The sequence below is a fragment of the Hypanus sabinus genome, chromosome 29, assembly GCF_030144855.1.
Source record: "Hypanus sabinus isolate sHypSab1 chromosome 29, sHypSab1.hap1, whole genome shotgun sequence".
NCBI classification, from domain to species: Eukaryota; Metazoa; Chordata; class Chondrichthyes; order Myliobatiformes; family Dasyatidae; genus Hypanus; species Hypanus sabinus.
The window spans coordinates 6,220,140-6,240,156 of record NC_082734.1 but is presented as its reverse complement, the minus strand read 5'-3'; the positions used below and the strand labels follow the sequence as shown (position 1 = coordinate 6,240,156).

Here is a 20,017-nt window from a genome sequence, read left to right as displayed (position 1 = left end):
GCCCGACCTGCTGAGTTCATCCAGCTTGTTTGTATGTGTTGATTTGACCACAGCATCTGCAGTGCACTTTGTGTTTAAATTCTCAGGAAGCTGGGCAGCAACTGTGGAGAGTGATGCAGTCAATGTTTTGAGTCAGCAGTCTTTCTTCAGAACTGGGAAAGAGTTAGGTCTGAGTTCCTTAGGGTAGTTATAGCTGGGGATGGTAATGGGGACAAGCTCCCACTACCTATTAAACGCTTCCGATGGTGTTTGCCTCAAACTGCGTCTGACAACCAGGTCCAGCTCCTGGCCTTCATGTGCAGCTTAACTACTGAGCCTGGTGGAACCATTTCTACTGACGGGAGAGGGGGGAAAAGGCGGGTTACTGCTGCCTTAAAACGTCGCTTCGGGCAGATGTGGCTCATCAGCCGTGGTTGGCAGCTCATCGAGGAGGAGGAAAGCTCTGATCGCAAACCTCCGCTGCCTTGTGGCTACAGCCACTCACTCTGAGGAAAAATTCCAGAGCTGGAGTCCCCCAAGGCAATCCTACATGGAGTTCAACTCCTGCAATGCTGCTGGTGACAAATTGTATCTGCCTCTGCCCTTCCTTTGGATTCATCAGCTGATGGAGTGGGGGGGGGGGTGGGAGGGGAGCCTGCTTTATGGGTAGCAACCTGCTCCCCATGTCGTACCGGCCTGGCTCGCCATTATCACGTAGACGGCTAAGACGCTACATCCATGGTCAACCCCGATCAACGGAGGCCTCAAAAGGTCTAAGCTGCAGAGAAGGGGTAAGTAGGACAAAGGGAGCATCAGTGAAAGGGCAAGGCAGTGGTTGCCATGGAGATGAGCTGCAGAAGGTGGGTTCTGCTGGTCAAATGGGTTAACAGGGACAGTTAGAAGGTGCTGTGTTGCTAACAGTAGGAAGGTGGGACTGGCTCTGCAAGATGGGCTGTGCTAATGGAAGAAACCCCCCCCCGAGCTGAAGATCACTGAAGACAGGCAGAAATGGGTTGGGTTGAGTTGTTCTCCGATCTTGGCAACTTGCCAACACCACGTGAGGAAACATTGACGGGGCACTGTTGATTGCGGTGTTTCCTCTGAATACTTGGCCCTTATAATCCTTTTCAGTCAGCAGATTGGACATGATTTCAGAAACTCAACTGTGATGGGGGTCAGGAAATCTCGTTGCTGGTTGCTGTGTGGCGAGCTCTGTGCGCTGTGGTCTGGGATTTTGTTGGCATCGGCTCACAAATAGGCTCAAGGTCAATGTGTTTGTTTACGGAATTGTTTGCGGAAAACCACACTTCTAGAAATTCTCTCGCAGGCCCAACATTAGCTTGCGCCATGACCCTGTTTAGGAGCCGATGCAGGCAAAATTCCAGATCATAACACACAAAATTCACCATCAGTGACGAGTCCCCTCATCACAATTGAGTTTCCAAAATTATGTCCAATCAGCTGATTTAAAAGTGTACAAGGGCCAAGCATCCAGAGGACTCACCACAATTAACAGCGCACTGACGATGTCTCCTCGTATGGTGACGAAACGTTTTGAGTAAATTGCCAAGATCAGAGAACAACTCAACCCAACCATCAGCCACCCGAGCTTCACGTTTTCAGAATTATTCCCTGCAGGCAGATAGGGTCAGTTGTGAAACAAGGCAAGTTACCTGGAGTCTGGAAAGCTGCAATATTCTAGAATTAAAAAGGGTGTTGTTCCTCACTGCAGGAGATCACTTACAAATGGGTCAGAATGGCAGCAGGGCAGAGAATTGGGAAGCTCTTCCTCACTCATCTGGACTCTCTACAGCTTTGGGGATTCTAGCAAACTCTCTAACTTCAGATACCTCCACATTTTGTTTCAGAACTGGCCTCTTCTACTGCAAGTTCTGTGAATCTAGATCATTTACTTTCTCTACAGTACCACAGGCTGATGCACCCCAACAAGACATTGTTACTCTCTTTGGGATTAGTGCATCCTCCGCCAATTACCCATATGAGCTCGTATGTCCAGAAGACAAACCCTACAACGTACTCTGACCCCACCCTACTGCAGGTATTCCCTTTCACCTGTCCGTTCCTTCTGCTTTTCTGCAACTTGACACTAACTTTCTACTCACTTTCCCAATTCTAATGAAGTATTTCTTTTCCAATTCTGTCAAAATGCTTCTTGGTCTAAAATGTTAGCACTGTATCTTCCCATGGATGCTGCCTGACCTACCGTTTTCTCCCAACATTCACTGTTGATAAGACTACAAGATACAAGAAGCAGATTTAGACCATTCTGCACATTGAGATTGTTCTACCATTTGATCATGAATGATTTGTATTACCTCTCAACCACATTCTCCTGCCTTCTTCTCATAACTTTTGGCACTCTTACTAATTAAGAACCTATCAACCTCCACTTTAAATATACCCAATGACTTAGCATCAACAGCATCCATGGCAATGAATTTCACAGATACACCACTCTCTGGCAAGAGAAATTCCTCATCTCCATTCTAAATGGATATCTGCCTATTTTGAGGCTGTGCCTCCTGTCCTAGACTCTTCCACTTTTGATTACAGTTTTATTCAGGATTAAGATTTTAGTTTTATTTGTCATGTATACATCAAAACAGAGTGAAATGTGTTGTGTCAAATCAGTGCTTCCAATGCAAACATAGCCTGCCCAAAACTCACTCACACTAACCTGCATGGTTCTGTGCAAAATTCTGTGCTGACAGTGCCTATAAAAAGTATTCACCCCCTTGAAAGTTTTCATGTTTTGTTGTTTTACAACATTGAATCACAGTGGATTTAATTTGGCTTTTTGACACTGAATAACAGAAAAGGACTTCTTTTGACCCACAAAGTGATCCGAATTAATTACAAATATAAAACACAAAATAACTGCGTAAGTATTCATCCCTTCAAGTCAGCATTTAGTAGATGCACATTTGGTTGCAATTACAGCCTCGTGTCTGTGTGGATAGGTCTCCATCAGCTTTGCACATCTGGGCACTGCAATTTCCCCCCATTCTTTACAAAAATGCTTCAGCTCTGTTAGATTGCATGGGGATCACGAGTGAACAGACCTTTTCAAGTCTCAATTGGATTGACGTCTGGATTTTGACTTGGCCACCTCAGGACATTAACTTTGTTGTTTTTAGGCCTTTCCTGTGCAGCTTTGGCTTTATGCTTGGGATCATTGTCTTGTTGAAAAGAAATCTCCCAAGTTGCAGTTCTCTTGGAGGCTGTATCAGGTTTTCCTCCAGGATTTCCCTGTATTTTGCTGCATTCATTTTACCCTCCACCTTCACAAGCCTTCCAGGGTCTGCTGCAGTGAAACACCCCCACAGCACAATGCAGCCGCCACCACGTTTCACGGTAAGGATGTGCAGTTTGGCCATATGTCAAACATAGCATTTAGTCTGGTGGCCAAAAAGCTCAATCTTTGTTTCATCAGACCATAGAACCTTCTTCCTGCTGACTTCAGAGTCTCCCAGATGTCTTCAAGCAAACTCTAGCTGAGATTTCATGTGAGTTTTTTTCAACAGTGGCTTTCTCTTTGCCACTCTCCCATAAAGCTGTGACTGGTGAAGCACCCAGGCAACAGTTGTTGTTTGTGCAGTCTCTCCCATCTCAGCCACTGAAACTTGTGACTCCTCCAGAGTTGTCACAGGTCTCTTGGTGGCCTCCCTCACTAGTCCCCTTCTTGCAGGGTCACTCAATTTTTGATGTGCCAAATTCTTTCCATTTCTTGATGATTGACTTAACTTTACTCCAAAGGATATTCAGTGACTTGGAAATTTTCTTGTATCCATCTCCTGACTTGTGCTTTTCAATAACCTTTTTGCGGAGTTGCTTCGAGTGTTCCTTTGTCTTCATGGTGTAGTTTTTGCCAGGATACTGACTCACCAGCAGTTGGACCTTCCAGATACAGGTCTATTTTTACTACAATCGACTGAAACTCCTTGACTGCACACAGACCTCCAAAAATAAATCTCAATTTAACTAATTATGTGACTACTAAAACCAACTGGCTGCACTAGCGATGATTTGGTGTGCCATATATTATGCAATCAATTATTTTGTGTTTTATATTTGTAATTAATTTAGATCACTTTGTAGAGATCTGTTTTCACTTCAACACAAGGAGTTTCTTCTTTTGATCAGTGTCAAAAAAGCCACATTAAATCCACTGTGATTCAATGTTGTAAAACAATAAAACATGAAAACTTATTGGGTGGGGGAGGTGAATAATTTTTATGGACACTTTATATGTAGCTAGGGTGCCCAAGACATTTGCACAGTACTTTATCTGTCAATGTGGAGCGGAGGGTAAGTTTGTAAATCTGGCAGGAGCAAAAAGATGTTGGGAATGGTGAGCGTGCACACTGGGGAGGGTGTGGGACAGGTGTCAGAAATGGGGGTGCCAGGGACAAGTGTAGACTCTAGGCAAGGTCATTTGATTCAAATAATTGGTTTATTGATCATTACAGAAAATGATTGGAGTGATCATCACTCCAACCTAACCCCATCCCCCTTGAAGATTGAGTGTCACCCTGGAGCAGGTGTGAAGGCAGGTTGTGTCACATGTCACTATCCAATTACTTCTGGTCATTAATAAGACTGACCAGCAGCTCGGAGCATGATGGATCACCTCCATGATCCAGGAAGAGATTTGCGATGTGAATCATGGGACTTGAGCCTTTGTGACTGGAACCTTGCTCGACAAGTTTTGAAAACTTCCAGAGGATAGGAAATATGGCAAATATATAAAGGATCACGTTGCTAGTCTACAATGGATACACAAAATAAAATGTTGGGCCTCTGCTCACTGGAGTTTAGAAGAATGATGGAGGGGGGATCTCATTGAAACCTATTGAATATTGAAAGGCCCAGATACAGAGGACGTGGAGAGGATGTTTCTTATAGTGGGTTCATCTAGGGCCAGAGGACACAGCCTCAGAACAGAAGGACGTTCCCTTTAGAACAGAGATGAGGAAGAATTTCTTTAGCCAGAGGGTGCTGAATCTGCGGAATTCTTTGGCACAGATAACCGTGGAGACCAAGTGATTGGGTATATTTAAAGCAGAGGTTGATAGGTTCTTGATTAGTAAGGGGGTCAAAGGTTATAGCTATGGGACATGCCCACCAGACCAGGCTCAAGAAAATTCTGGTTCATTTTCACAGATGGAAGACTGGTACTGGAGATGGATGTGACCGAGCCCCACATCTATACCAAAACACTCCATTACTTTAGGTGCTAGAACCAATCGGAAGTGGGAAAAGCCGACAGCGTGAGCCCCATCCCATACTTACATTGTTAGCTGTAGAGATGATGAGAAAGATGATGATCATCAGATGCAGGAGGAAGACTGACACTAGCAACAGCAACATATTGAATCTAAGAAGTTATCTTTGGATGATTGCTGCACAATTCTGACCCTGTGGAGAGTACAAATACAGTTAGTGCACTTCATAAGACATAGGAGCAGAATTAGGCCATTCAATCCATCCATTCTGTTCTGTCCTTCCACAGTGGCTGATTTATTGTCCTTCACAACTTCATTCTCCTGACTTCTCCCTGTAACCTTCTAATAAAGAACCCATCAACCTCTGCTTTAAATATACCCAATGACTTGGCCTCCACAGCCGTCTGTGGCAATGAATGCCACAGATTCACTACCCTCTGGTTTACAAAAATAAAAATCCATTCTGATCTCTGTTCTAAAGGGACGGCCTTGTATTCTGAGGCTATGTCCTCTGGCCTTAAACTCTCCCACAATGCCAAACATTTTCTTCATGTCCACTCTACCTAGGTCTTTCAATATTCAGTAGATTTCAATGAGATCCTCCCTCATTCTTCAAAACTCCAGCGAGTACAAGTCCAGAGCCATCAAATGCTCCCTTTCAGACCCAGGATAATTCTTGTGAACCTCCCCAATGTCAGCACTTCCTCTCTCTCTGTCAAGGGGCCCAGACCTGGTCTGGTTGCTCATTCAACTTCATATATAGCTGGAATCAGCTGAACTCCAGGTAGGTTGTGAATCTTCCAACATTTAATGAACGATAATTGGATACATTGAAGGTAACAGCCAAGATTCCTGCAATTCATGATCTAACTACAGACATGGGAGGCTACCGATGACAGAATCTAGGTGTACCCGATGGGTCCAACAGCATCTGCAGTTAATGTTTTGGATTGAGACCAGATAAATGGAGTCGACCCAAAAAGAACTCTCCAACACAAGTTTCCTGTCGTCGACGGACAACCACCATTACTCAGTACAATCTGTAGAAAGGACGATCCCTTCCTGCTTAGATACAGGAGGCCACTTGGCCCATCAGGTCCATATCAGCCCCCCAGTCACAGCAAAAAGATCGGTCCCATTTCCTCCCTCAAGTCAAGTTCAATTATCGTTCAACCGTACATGAATATCGCCAAACAAAACAGCATTCCTCCGGGGCAAGGTGCAAAACACATAACCAATACCACACGGTACAAACAGCACTTATGGTTACAATTTCAGAAAATTATAGTCAAAAAGGAAAAAGAACTGATGGCAAGTTGTCCTGGTCCAGCTTGTTCTTCAGTGAATGAACACCAGAGGGCAGCAGTGAGTGAACAGCACCGACTGCAGCTCCATCTGCAATCTATCTTCTTGTATTTGACCATCGACTAACTCCCTTTGACATTCCCCCCCCCCCCCCACCATGCATTGACACCAAGTGACAGCTTATAGCAGCCAGTTAACCATCTAATACAGCAGCAGGAGGGTGGAAGGTAACCTGACAGTGACAGGGAGCACGTAGTGACTCCGCTACGAGCTGAGATTGGGACTGAGCCAGATTCTGAAGCTACAAGGTAACAGCATTCATACCGCCACACACATTCAGAAGGGATAAAGTTGCTCAGTCTCCCTTAGATACCCGTCTGGTCATCACTGCTCCAGAGGTTGCTGCACGAGGTGAGGAGACTCTGAAGCCTAACAGCTGACTGGCTCTCTGACGGTCATGGTTCGACCACGGGGTATTGGGTCCTAGCAAGCCAGGGCAGTACGACACGGAGAGCAGGCTTCCCCTCTCCACGTAGCTGATGAATCCAAAGGAATGGCAGAGATCGATACAGTTTGGCACCTGCAGGAGTTGCCAGTCAGCGTTGCACTCAACGTAGGGACTTGGGGACTCCAGCTCTGGATTTTTCCCTCAGGGTTTTACTCCCAAAGCCTACCCCATGAGCGGGTATAGCCACAAGACAGCGGAGGTTTGAAATAACACACGCAAAGCACTGGAACTCAGCGGGCCAGGCAGAACCTATGGAGGAAAAAAAAAGTACAGTCGACGTTTTGGGCTGGGTCCTGCCGAAGGTTTTCGGCCCGAAACGTCAGCTGTACTTTTCTCCCCATAGATGCTGCCTGGCCTGCTGAGATCCTCCAGCATTTTGTGTGTGTGCGTTGCTCGGATTTCCAGCATCTGCAGTTTTTCACGTTTGTGCTGTGGGAAGTGTGAGGCCAGAGTTCTCCTTCTTATCGATGAGCTACCAACCACAGCTGACGAGCTCGATCTGCCCGAAGCAACAGGTCTTAAGCACATAATGCTTTATAGTGCCAGCCTCTCGGGTACAATTCCCACCACTGTCATTTGTCCGCTCCCACATTCCAAAGGCGTACAAGTAGTAAGCCGTGGGCATGCCATGTTGCCACTGGAAGTGTGCCAACCCTGTGGGCAGCTCCCAACCCATTCTCGGACTGTGTTGGGAGTTGATGCAAGCAATGCGTTTCACTATGTTTCAATGTTTTCATGTACAGGTGACAAAAAAATTAATCTTTATCTTTGAGGAACCTTCACTTGATCTCAGAATCAGAATTAATATGGTGTAACATTGCAAAATTTGTTTTGTGGCAGCAGTACAGAGCAATATTAATAAAAATTGAATTACAGTAAATATATCTATATTAATGGGTTCAATGCCCATTCAGAAATTGGATGGCGGAGAAGAAGAAGCTGTTCCTGAATCACTGAGTGTGTGCCTTCAGGCCTCTGTATCTCCTCCCTGATGGCAGAGGGGAAGAGACTATTCCTGAATCACTGAGTGTGGGCCTTCAGGCTCCTGTACCTCCTCCCTGATGGCAGAGAGGAAGAGACTGTTCCTGAATCACTGAGTGTGGGCCTTCAGGCTCCTGTACCTCCTCCCTGATGGCAGAGGGGAAGAGACTATTCCTGAATCACTGAGTGTGGGCCTTCAGGCTCCTGTACCTCCTCCCTGATGGCAGAGAGGAAGAGACTGTTCCTGAATCACTGAGTGTGTGCCTTCAGGCTCCTGTACCTCCTCCCTGATGGCAGAGGGGAAGAGACTATTCCTGAATCACTGAGTGTGGGCCTTCAGGGTCCTGTACCTCCTCCCTGATGGCAGAGAGGAAGAGACTGTTCCTGAATCACTGAGTGTGGGCCTTCAGGCTCCTGTACCTCCTCCCCGATGGCAGAGGGGAAGAAGCTGTTCCTGAATCACTGAGTGTGGGCCTTCAGGCTCCTGTACCTCCTCCCCGATGGCAGAGGGGAAGAAGCTGTTCCTGAATCACTGAGTGTGTGCCTTCAGGCTCCTGTACCTCCTCCCCGATGGCAGAGGGGAAGAAGCTGTTCCTGAATCACTGAGTGTGTGCCTTCAGGCTCCTGTACCTCCTCCCCGATGGTAGCAATGAGAGGGCATGTCCTGGGTGATGGGGGTCCTTAATAATGGATGCCTCTTTTTTGTGGCATCGCTCCTTGAAGATGTCCTGGAATCTACAGAGGCTTCTGCCCATGATGGAGCTGATTCCATTTACAACTTTCTGCAGTTTCTTTCAATCCTGTGCAAAATCACCACCTTCACCGCCCCCCCCACCCGATACCAGACGATGATGCAGCCAGTTAGAATGCTCGCCAACGGTACACCTGTAAATCTCTGGTGATTTACCAAATCTCCTCAAACCCTAGATTAAATATGGCCGTCATCATGCATTTGAAACTGCATCGATGGGTTGGGCCCCAGTGTATGTGACAAATAAAGTTAATCTTTAACCAGTAACGTCCATGAGGCGCTGCCTTTAGAAAATTGCGTCCATCATCAACAGCCTGCACCATCTGGGCCAAAGCTCACTGCTCGCGTTCAGGCAGGAGGTCCAAAAGCCTCATGTCACTCGTCCTTAGATACCTGTCTAAGATACCCAAAAGAAACTGATTTACATTTCATGTGCATATACATAATGTAACTCAGTTTTTTTTCTACATTTATTTATCATCTATTTCTGTTGCTGTAAAGTTAACAAATTTCACAGCATATGCTGGGGGTATTACATCTTATTCTGTCTAGTCAAATCATTTTTTAAGATCTAGTTTTATTGCCCGGTGATAAAAGATGCACCAATAATCTCAGCAGTCAAAACAACCCTCTTAGACACGGCCTCTTTACAGATTTCAATATTAACCGTCAAGTCAAATAGAGCTTTAAAGACTGTTTGCAGATGTACGGTGAGATTGACATGCAAATAAAAAGCTTGCTTACAGAAGCATCACAGGCACACTGAGTCAGGCTTTATTTAGGAGTCTGAGGAGATTTGGTATGTCATCAAACACACTTGCAAATTTCTACAGATGTGCTGTGGAGAGCATTCTGACTGGCTGCATCACCGTCTGGTGTGGGTGGGGTGGGGCTATGCAGAGTTGTAAAAATTAGTCAGCTCCATCATGGGGAATAGCCTCCGTAGTATTCAGGACATCTTTAAGGAACGATGCCTCAAAAAGGCAGCATCCGTTATTAAGGCCCCCACTGTCGAGGCCATGCCCGGTTCTCATTGCTGTCATAAGGTAGGAAATACAGGAGCCTGAAGGCACACACTCAGCGATTCAGGAACAGCTTCTTCCTTCTGCCATCTGATTTCTGAATGGGCATTGAACCCATGAACACCACCTCACGACTTTATTATTTCTTTATTCCTTTTTTGTATACACATGTGTGCGCGCACACAGTCATCACATTTTCTCTATTATTATATATTACATTGTACCACTGCCACAAAGATGACACATTTCTTGACTATGCTGGTGATGTTCAACCCGATTCTGAAAAGGAGACTGGTTATACAAAACAGCGGGGGGATAGCTCTGAAAGACATTAGCGCAAAGAGACAAAGCACAACCAGGTACAAGTCCATGGCAGAGTAAGCAGTGGTCTGTGGCGTTGTGTCGCTGTGGGAGGGTCACGTAGGGCAACCTGATGGTTGTAGGAAAGTCAGGTGGGGGTGGGACTTCTGTGCCTCCTGCTGATGGAAACAATGAGAAGATTTCATAAAAGCAGTGAGGTGGTGGTGATACATGTGTACTTTGAACTTTGACCTGGATAGTGGGGGGCCTTGAAGACGGATGCCTCCTTCTTGAGGCAGTCAGGGTGCATAAAGACCTCGATGCAGTCCTGACTGACCGCGTTCGCTGGCGGGAGGGCTGTGACCGTGATGGGCCAGTTCAAATTACAAAGTGTATATACATCAACATATACTACCCTGAGAATGATTTTCTTGTGGGCATCCAGAGTAAGTACAAGAAATACGATAGAATCAGTGGAAGGCTGTACCCAACAGGACAGACAACAAACCAATATGCAAAAGACAATGCCATGCAAATACAAAGAGAAATAAATGCAATAAATATCAAGAACTTCAGATGAGGAGTCCTTGAAAGCGAGTCCATAGATTGTGGGAACAGCTCACTGATGGGGCGAGTGAAGTTATCCCCTCAGGTTCAACAGCCTGATGGTTGAGGGGTAATAACAGTTCCTGAACCTGGTGGTGTGAGTCCTGAGGCTCCTGCACCTTTCTGATGGCAGCAGTGACTTCAATGATGAGCCTATAGGGTTAGGAAGAGTTCAGTGAAGGGACGAGTGAAGTTGTGCTCTTTGGTTAAACAATGTGGTAAATGGGGTAATAACTGTTCCTGTACCTTCTACCCCACCCAGAAGCAGATACTGGTAATGACAAAAGAGACCGTTTGCATTTAATGGGCGAGTGGGCAACTTGCTAGCCTGTGCCCTCTCTTTAAATTCCCAGCTTTATTCATGAGGGAGACTGACCACGAGCAGCGAGGCGACTTCCGGCTGGGATTGTGCAGCTGGGAAAATTCCAAACCCATGCTGCTTACTGCTGTGTTGGGAGTTAACTGTTCCAAAGGGAACAGCTGGATTCTAGGGCCGGAAAGGGATGTGCGGCCCTGTGCGTAAGACTGGGCAGGTCCCCACAGAGATAGCTGCATCAGTAAGGCCAGCTGACTGGGATCAAGTTTCAGGCCGGCTACTGTGACAAGGACACGGTTCCTGAGGCCCTCCCCCTCCAGCCCGCAAACAGCCAGCCTCTAACATACAGCTGCTGCTTCTTCTGTCACCATACGGGCAACGTGTCTCCAAGCACGCACAATCGAGCTTGAAAATCACGTCCCAGTCCCTTTCATCTGGATCAGGCCTTGCTGCACACGGTGCTGATGTAAACAGATTCCTGGCACAGATAAAGACAGCCAGATGCAAACCTACTCATTCACATTACCAGGAGTATAATCCCCTGCACCAACACCATGCAATGACGTTCGGGCGAACTGACCAGACTTGTCAGAATTCATTGATTCGTAACGCTTCTGTCAACGCGACGGGAGTAACCCAAGAGCTCACATCCCCATACAAGTGATGAATCTGGTCACTTGCAAGTTGTGTCACAACAAACCACAACGAGATATAAATGTCTTGATCTTTCACAAAGTTTAGACTGGTTTTTAAATTTACTTAGAGCAGCCTTCCCCCCACCCCCTGACAACCCCTAACCTATACCGTCTGGGTAGTCTCCAGCCCCTTGGTATGAACATCGAATTCTCCAACTTCCAGTAATTCCCTCCCTCTCCCTTCTTCCATCCCACTTTCACTCTGCCTCCTCTTCCAGCTGCCTATCACCTCTCTCATGATTCTGCCTTCTTCTACTACCCATAGTGCTTTCCCCTTACATTCCTTCCTCACCTTTCCTGCCTATCCCCTCCCTGATTCCCCTCCCCTCCCCTTGATCTTTCCTCTGATTGTTTTTTTTTTACCTGGCACCTTCCACCCTCCACCCCCCCACTTTCTTTATGGGGCCCCTGCCCCCTCCCTCTTCAGTCCTGACGAAGGGTCTCGGCCCGAAACGTTGACTGTTCGTTTCCACGGATGCTGCCCGACCTGCTGAGTTCATCCAGCACGTTTGTACGTGTTGATTTGACCACAGCATTTTCAGCGTACTTTCTGTGAACCCCTAACCTAATCACAGGACAATTTACAATGACCAAATAACCAACCAACCGGGACATCTTGGACTGTGGGAGGAAACCGAAGCACCCAGAAAAAAAAACACACACACAAGGATGGACAGAGACTCCTTACAGGGGACACCAGGATTGAACTCCTTGCTCCAGCGTCACCGCATTGCACTAACCACCATGGCACCCAAGGAGGACACCCGCCTTTAAGGCTGCATTTCCCTCTTCCAACAGATTTACATTCCTGTAAAGCTGTGAGAAACAGAGGACAGCTATTTGCATTTCAACGTTGGCTGCGAGGCAAGTGCTGAGCAAGACATCAGGAGAAGACTCCAGTCTCAGGAACATCATGGAAACATTTATACCTACACGAGGCACAAAATAATTCTTCATTAATATTAAATGGTGGCATAGCAGTTAGCATAATGCTTTACAATGCCAGCTCAATTCTGCCTCTGTAAGGGATTTGTATGTTCATCCTGTGACCGTATGGGTTTCCAGAGATGTACCGGTTAGGGTTAGTAAGTTGTGGGCGTGCTGCATCTGTGCTGGGAGCATGACAACACCTGCGGGCTGTCCCCAGCACACCCTCTGCTCTGACGCAAACAAATCATTTTTCAATGTTCCGATATACATGTGGCAAATAAAGCTTTCTCTTTGAGTTACTTTAATCTTACATTTATACATTTTTTTGCATAGTAGGGGAATTGAGGGTGATGGGGAAATGGCGGGTAGGTGGAGATGAGTCCATGGCCAGATCAGCCCAGATCTTATTGAATGGCAGAGCCAGCTCGACAGGCTGGATGGCCGACTCCTGCTCCCATTTCTTATCGGACATGCCAAACAGGCTTGGCAGTAAAAATCAAACCATGCAGATGTTGGGATTCTGAAATAAATGCCAGAAGCAGTTGAACAGTCAAAGAATAAAAGTCATTGGTGATGCTACTCTCTTCTCAGAATGTAACCAATTGACCAGCAACTGGTTAACATCTTGTGGGCGGGGACACGAGCATTAGAATGTGGCAGCAGTGTAGCCGAAGGCTGCGGTCAATATAAGGAGCTGGGTCTGGGCAGGATGGGAACTTTCGATCCATAGTACCCCATCAGAGAGGGGAACCACCCGGTGGGTGCTAACGGGCTGTCTTCATCTGGCAAATGTGCCTTTGCAAAGGCATTTTTGGTTCAAGAGGCATCACCGCAGGGACGTTCACACTTCCTTCAAGTGCCACAGTTAAACTGTGGATAACTCACCCTCCAAGGGTAATCAGTTTAATTTTTTTTTTATTTGATTTTTTTTTTACTTAGAGCCACAGCCCAAACAGCTGTACCACCCAGCAACCCACCTATTTAACCCTATTATTTGTGGGACCACAAAGAATCCCCCTTGGTTCTCAGTTTTACCGCGTCAGAAGGGTGGCTGGTTGGTGCCCATGTACAAGACTTCCTCCATTCATTGCTGCTCCATAAGCTTCAAGTGTGGCAAGAACTTGCTGAATTTGCTAATGTGATCACTCAAATCCAGTACGCTTTTCTTCTAAGGCAGGGGTCGGCAACGTTTACCACTGAAAGAGCCAATATGGACCCATTTCCCACAGAAAAGACAACACTGGGAGCCACAAAATGAAATAACACTGCATACAATGGGTTTTTTTTGCCTTTATGCTATGTATAAACAAACTATAATGTGTTGCATTTATGAAATTGATGAACTCCTGCAGAGAAAACGAAATTACATTTCTGCATGCAACAAAAACATTTTGAACTCCGAAAAAAAGACGTTGGGTTGAAGGTTACTCCGTAGGTAGCCTACCTTGGATCGAAGAATTAAAAGAATGCGCGCACTGGCGGGCGTCAGGCATTGGCAGTTGTGATGTATATTAATAGTGATAAAAAAACACGTTGTAGCGGTGTGCTACACGCAGCGCTAAAATAAAGACACTGCAGTCAAAGGTAACTTTATTCGAACTAAACAGCCTTGCTTTAAAGCCTCCCTCAACCCGTCCCCGTGGGCGCGGATGCTCCAAAAGACACGTACTCACAAACCCCCGTAGGCTATCTCCCTTAGTCGGAACGGTGGCTAATTGTGAGCCGGTTCGGATGTGCCAGGAAACGGTGTCTCCGCAAAGTTTTCAGATTGTACAAGATCACCATAATCTTCAAATTTCGAATTACATTTCAAAAGCTAACAAACCACGGGGAGCCGCATCACAGAGATCAAAGAGCCGCATGTGGCTCTGGAGCCGCAGGTTGCCGACCTCTGTTCTAAGGGATTGTCTATCAGTGGATCCGCAGAGGCCGGTGCAGGATCCACATACCCGAGATGTTTGGGTACTTACTTAAGCCCCATCATCACCCCTACTGGGGCATAGGCTGCTGAGGGAGCTCACTAGGGTCCTCTGTCCTGGGCCAGTCCTTCACATTGTCTCCTGGAGTAGCCCATCTTCTTGGTGTGTCCTTCCTCTCCCAGGGATGAGGTTCTGTTGCTGTTTCTGTAGCACTGAGGTTTTTACGGGAAGGGGTTGCTAGCCTCATGTCCAACTTGCCTCTTTCACAGCCGGGCTTGGGACCGCCCACAATGGAGCTGAGATGTTAGGGTGGATTCCCTTATTGGAGAATGTCCGTCTGTGTCCTTGTTTAACACAGGCAGTACACACATCTCCTCCTTGATGGTAGCAATGAGAAGAGGGCATGTCCTGGGTGATGGGGTCCTTAATGATGGGTACTGGATGCTGGGAGGGTCGGGGTAGTGCCCATGATTGAGCTTGCTGAGTTTACAACTTCCTGCAGCCTGGGATCAGAGACCAGTGGCGTGGAATGCTAGATGGCTGGGGTCCCTTCACTGCCTTTGTGATGCATCATCATCTTCCACCAGCTCCACCAATGGCTGGATGGCTCTTTATTTGGAACCTCCCCTTGACCTTACCAACATGGGTGACCCTCCCAGGAGCTAAGCACCAGAGGGCCGAACTCCAGACAAGCATCAATTTCAGCATCTCAGGAACTCTCAGTCCAGTACCCTGGTTCAAGCCACGAGTATGAGCCCAGCTAGAGTAATGGATGAGAAGGTCATGAGCCTTAGGGATATATCCCAAACATGCGCACCTATCCCACGACGACAGATCACAGGTACACTGGCTAAGTGTCACCTTGAGTTAAGAACAACAAGCCAAGGAGCAGATTAGAGTCACATTGAGTCCGGGAGCACCACAATGTGCTGAATTTTGCCTAGTCCCTCTGAAAAGTATTGATACCAATGAGCAACAAAGATTTTGCTTCCCGAATACTGCTGGGCACGAAAATCACCACGAAATTCCCCTATCACACACTTTTTTTTGGAATCGCCTATATTTGATATTTTAGTTCATAATTCAAGTCAGAATAACTGATACGAAGAATAAGGAAGACATTTTCATCGGTCCACAAATCAAATAGATCATCAGTGACAGGCAATACGAGTGGGACTGATGCACCTTCAATAACTCTCTGAGACTGGAAGTGAACAATAGTCTTTTATTAGCAGCCAAAAGGGTGCACAACATCTCGGAGACTGTGGGAGGAGCAGTGCCCCAATCGCCTTTATACAGGGGTCTGTGGGAGGAGCCACAGGAGCAGTCAGCAGAGGGGTGTGTCCAGACAGGTATACATGGTTTACCACAGGGGGGTGGGGGAAATCGCATGGAATGCAGTCAAGGATGGTGTTGAAATTTTTCTCAGCAAACTACGTGCAGCTGGTTGACAACATGCTTCAAGCACACAAAACCATGAAGTGCAACATGTCACTAAAGATTCACTTTCTGCATTCCCATTTAGACTTCTTCCCGGCAAATCTTGGCTCTGTCAGTGACGATCACGGTGAAAGGTTTCACCAGGACATTGCAGTCATGGAGAAACGGTATCAGGGCAACTGGAATCCATCAATGCTGGCTGATTATTGTTGGACACTGAAGCGAGAAGCCTCAGACGCTGAGTACAAATGAAAATCATCAACAAAACATTCTCAGCTCACTTGCACTATTGCAATCCATCAGCACCATTACACAATTAAACATTATAGTCGATCTCCAAATTCCCATGTGATACAAGTAGTCTGAAATTATCTCTGTGTTCACTTCAAGTGGTCTACCATAAACAAAGAGAAAACTCTGAAGAAGCAACACATTCAATAAAATTTGTTGTCCACCCACCTTGTAAAGATACTACTTCCTTCGAAAAAAAATTTGCCAAGGACAATCATGGTCAAAGATCATGATCACTCACGTCATACAACATGGCACACAGTGATGCGAAGTCCCATTGACTCACAACTGGAATGAAGTGCTCCATACAGGACCGTTCCCATCCATAGACTGCTCCTGGGTTATTTAACTGTCAGCCGCAAGGAAGGGTTTGCACATGCGATCGAGATTTAATTAATTATTTCCCTCAGGTGAGCTTTGTAGATTTTTATCCCCCTAAGCTTCACTGTCAGAAGATGGTGATGTGTAGTGTGGGCAGACTGCCGGAGGAACTTGGTCCTCTGAATTTGTTCATTTACAGTCAATCAACAGAACCCGGCAGCCGGCCGATGATGTAGTGGCATCTGCACCAGACTTTGAGGCGAGTGGTCCGGGGTTCGAATCCGGCTGGCTCCTTGCACGCTTCCCATCTGTGATGGACTGAGCAGTGAGTTAGCAACCCAGTCTCATAAAAAACAGACAAAAATGTTTAAGAAACAGCAAGGCCTCAAAAGGAATAACAAAAGTATCCAGTAGCATCAATTCCTCAGTCAATAATTACTAGGAAGTCATAGTTTTCTGGTCCTGTAGTAATATAAACAATGTTGAAATTTGTTCTGTATTTCATTTAAATATATTATTTGTTACTCAGGTAAACAAACAGTTCAGCTTTTTAATTATTTCCATGAAACTTTGGCTCATTGGGTCAGCAACTCAATTGAATCAAAATGTGCTGGTTCCCATGTGTCTTAATAAATTGGAATCCACTGAATTTGGAAAGGACACCGCTTCTGTGACTTAGTTGGTCTAAACACAACCTCCAGTGCTGTATGGTGTTTATACATTTTCCTTTTAATCATCAGAATTTTCTCCCACATCCCAAAAAATATGCTAGTTTACAGGTCAATTGGCCACAACTTCTTGCCTTCAGCATGCAGGTGGGTTTCTTAAGGCTGTTATAGCTAGGGACAGTAATGGGGACAAGCTCCCACGACCAATTAAATGCTCCCAATGGTGTGCTCAAATAGAGTAGCTCCTAACAACCACGTCTAGCTCCTTACCTTCACTACTAAGCCTGGCGGAACCGTTTCTACTAATAGGAGAGGGGCAAAGGTGGGTTACTGGCACCAAAAATACAAAGAAATACAAAGCGATCTTGGAGTCCTTGTTCATCAGTCACTGAAGGTGAATGAGCAAATGCAACAGGCAGTGAAGAAGGCTAATGGAATGTTGGCCTTTATTACAAAGGGAATTGAGTACAAGAGCAAGGAAATCCTCTTGCATTTGTACAGAGCCCTGGTGAGACCACACCTGGAGTATTGTGTACAGTTTTGGTCTCCAGGGTTAAGGAAGGACATCCTGGCTGTAGAGGAAGTGCAGCGTAGATTCACGAGGTTAATTCCTGGGATATCTGGACTGTCTTATGCAGAGAGGTTAGAGAGACTGGGCTTGTACACACTGGAATTAAGGAGATTGAGAGGGGATCTGATTGAAACATATAAGATTATTAAGGGATTGGACAAGATAGAGGCAGGAAATATGTTCCAGATGCTGGGAGAGTCCAGTACCAGAGGGCATGGTTTGAGAATAAGGGGTAGGTCATTTAGGACAGAGTTAAGGAAGAACTTCTTCTCCCAGAGAGTTGTGAGGGTCTGGAATGCACTGCCTCGGAAGGTAGTGGAGGCCAATTCTCTGGATGCTTTCAAGAAGGAGCTAGATAGGTATCTTATGGATAGGGGAATCAAGGGATATGGGGACAAGGCAGGAATTGGGTATTGATAGTAATTGATCAGCTATGATCTCAAAATGGCGGTGCAGGCTCGAAGGGCTGAATGGTCTACTTCTGCACCTATTGTCTATAAAACCAGTTGCTTTGGGCAGATGGGGCTTGTCAGCCGTGGTTGGCGGCTCATCTGGAAGGAAAACTCTGATCTCAAACCTCTGGGTATAGCCACAAGGCAGCAACCACGGGGGAGGCTTTAGGAGTAAACCCCCAAGGGAAAAATCTGGAGCTGGAGTCCCTAAGGCAGCTTCATGTTGATTTCAATGTTGATGGGCAACTCCTGGGACCAACTGTATCCGTCTCTGCTGCTCCTTTGGGCTTGTCAGATGCGTGGAGAGGGGGAGCTTCCTACATGGGCAGCAGCTTGCTCTCCACGTTGTACTACTCTGGCTTGCAACATCCACGGCTTCAGATGCAGGTAGGAGGTAGAACTGATGAGATGTTGGGAGAGTGGGTTACAGAGAAAACTACTGGGGAATGGAATTGCATTCTGAGGGAACATTGACTCAATGGGCTATATGAGTATTGTGAATAGGGCCCCTTATCAAAGAAAGGATGTGCTGGCATTGGGACAGGTCCAGTGGAGGTTCATGAGAATGAATGTAGGAATGAAAGGGTTAACTTATGAGTGTCTCATTACTCTGCGCTTGTACTCACTGGAGTTTAGAAGAATGAAGGGGATCTCATTGTAACATCAAATAATTGAAAAGCCTAGATGGAGTGGATGTGGAGAGGATGTTTCCGATATTGAGAGAGTCTAAGACCAGAGGATACAGCCTCAGAATACAAAGAGTTTAAACTGTCTGGAGTTTAGAACAGAGATGTGAAGGAATTTCTTTAGCCAGTGGGTGGTGAATCTGTGGAATTCATAGCCATGAATGACTGTGGCAGCCAAGGCATTGAGTTGATCGGTTGATCAGAAGTTGATAGGTTCTTGATTAGTAAGGGTGTCAAAGGTTATGGGGAGAAAGGAGGAGAATGGGGTTGAGAGGACAATAAACCAGCCATGATGAAATCACAGAGAAGACATGAGGGGTCAAAAGGCTGAATTCTACATCTTGTTTTGTAAGGAAAACCCACCATCTGTGGTTAAACGTTTAACATAGTACCCAGCTTAAAGTACAATCATGCAATTGTCCAAAAGGAGACTTAGATCCAGACATCCCTCCTCTTCCAGAAGTTCCGGGAGTCTCCCGCATATTGATAGAGGCTCCATGATGCCCACAAATTATATACAATATCCTGGAAATGGACGAGAGAGAGAGAGCGAGAGCAAGGAGGGGAGGGATGAGGGTGAGGGAGAGGGAATTCTGATTGGTCTTTCTTCATGCTAAGTAGACCTATCAGTTTTCTCTGTGGGCGGGCTTTACAGTCAACCTCTCTCTCTCTTTCATTGTCCATCAGTTCAGTTTAGTGTCCTGCAGCATCATGACAGAGTGTTGCAAGAAAAAGAAAATATAAAATGTACTTCACCCCAGACTACACTAAAGTGTACCCCTGCCTAATAGGGGTCAAAAATAATGACAGTGTTGCTCACTGCACTGTTTGCAACAGTGACTTCTCTATTGCCTACGGTGGGTTAAAATGTAAAAGACATGTTGAGCTGAGTTTAACAGGTGTCATTCGTTCATTAGCATAGCGAACGTTGTTTAAACTAGCTGGCTAGCTGCTAAGGAGCTACTATTGATGTCTATCTATTGATGTCCTACGTGATGAGGCCAAACTCCCTTTAGACGTGCTTAAAGTT

The 20,017-nt window shown here is 46.1% G+C and overlaps 1 protein-coding gene across 2 annotated transcripts in view; it reads right to left on the bottom strand.

Moving 5' to 3' along the window:
• The window catches only part of LOC132382928 (peripheral myelin protein 22-like), a 33,662-nt gene that overhangs the window by 7,581 nt on the left and 6,064 nt on the right, over positions 1-20,017 (bottom strand). For both annotated transcript variants that reach the window (XM_059953502.1, XM_059953503.1), the window contains exon 2: positions 5,293-5,418. In XM_059953502.1, coding sequence (XP_059809485.1) covers positions 5,293-5,370 — 78 coding nt within the window. In that variant the 5' untranslated portion in view covers positions 5,371-5,418. The remainder of the gene's footprint in view (positions 1-5,292; positions 5,419-20,017) is intronic.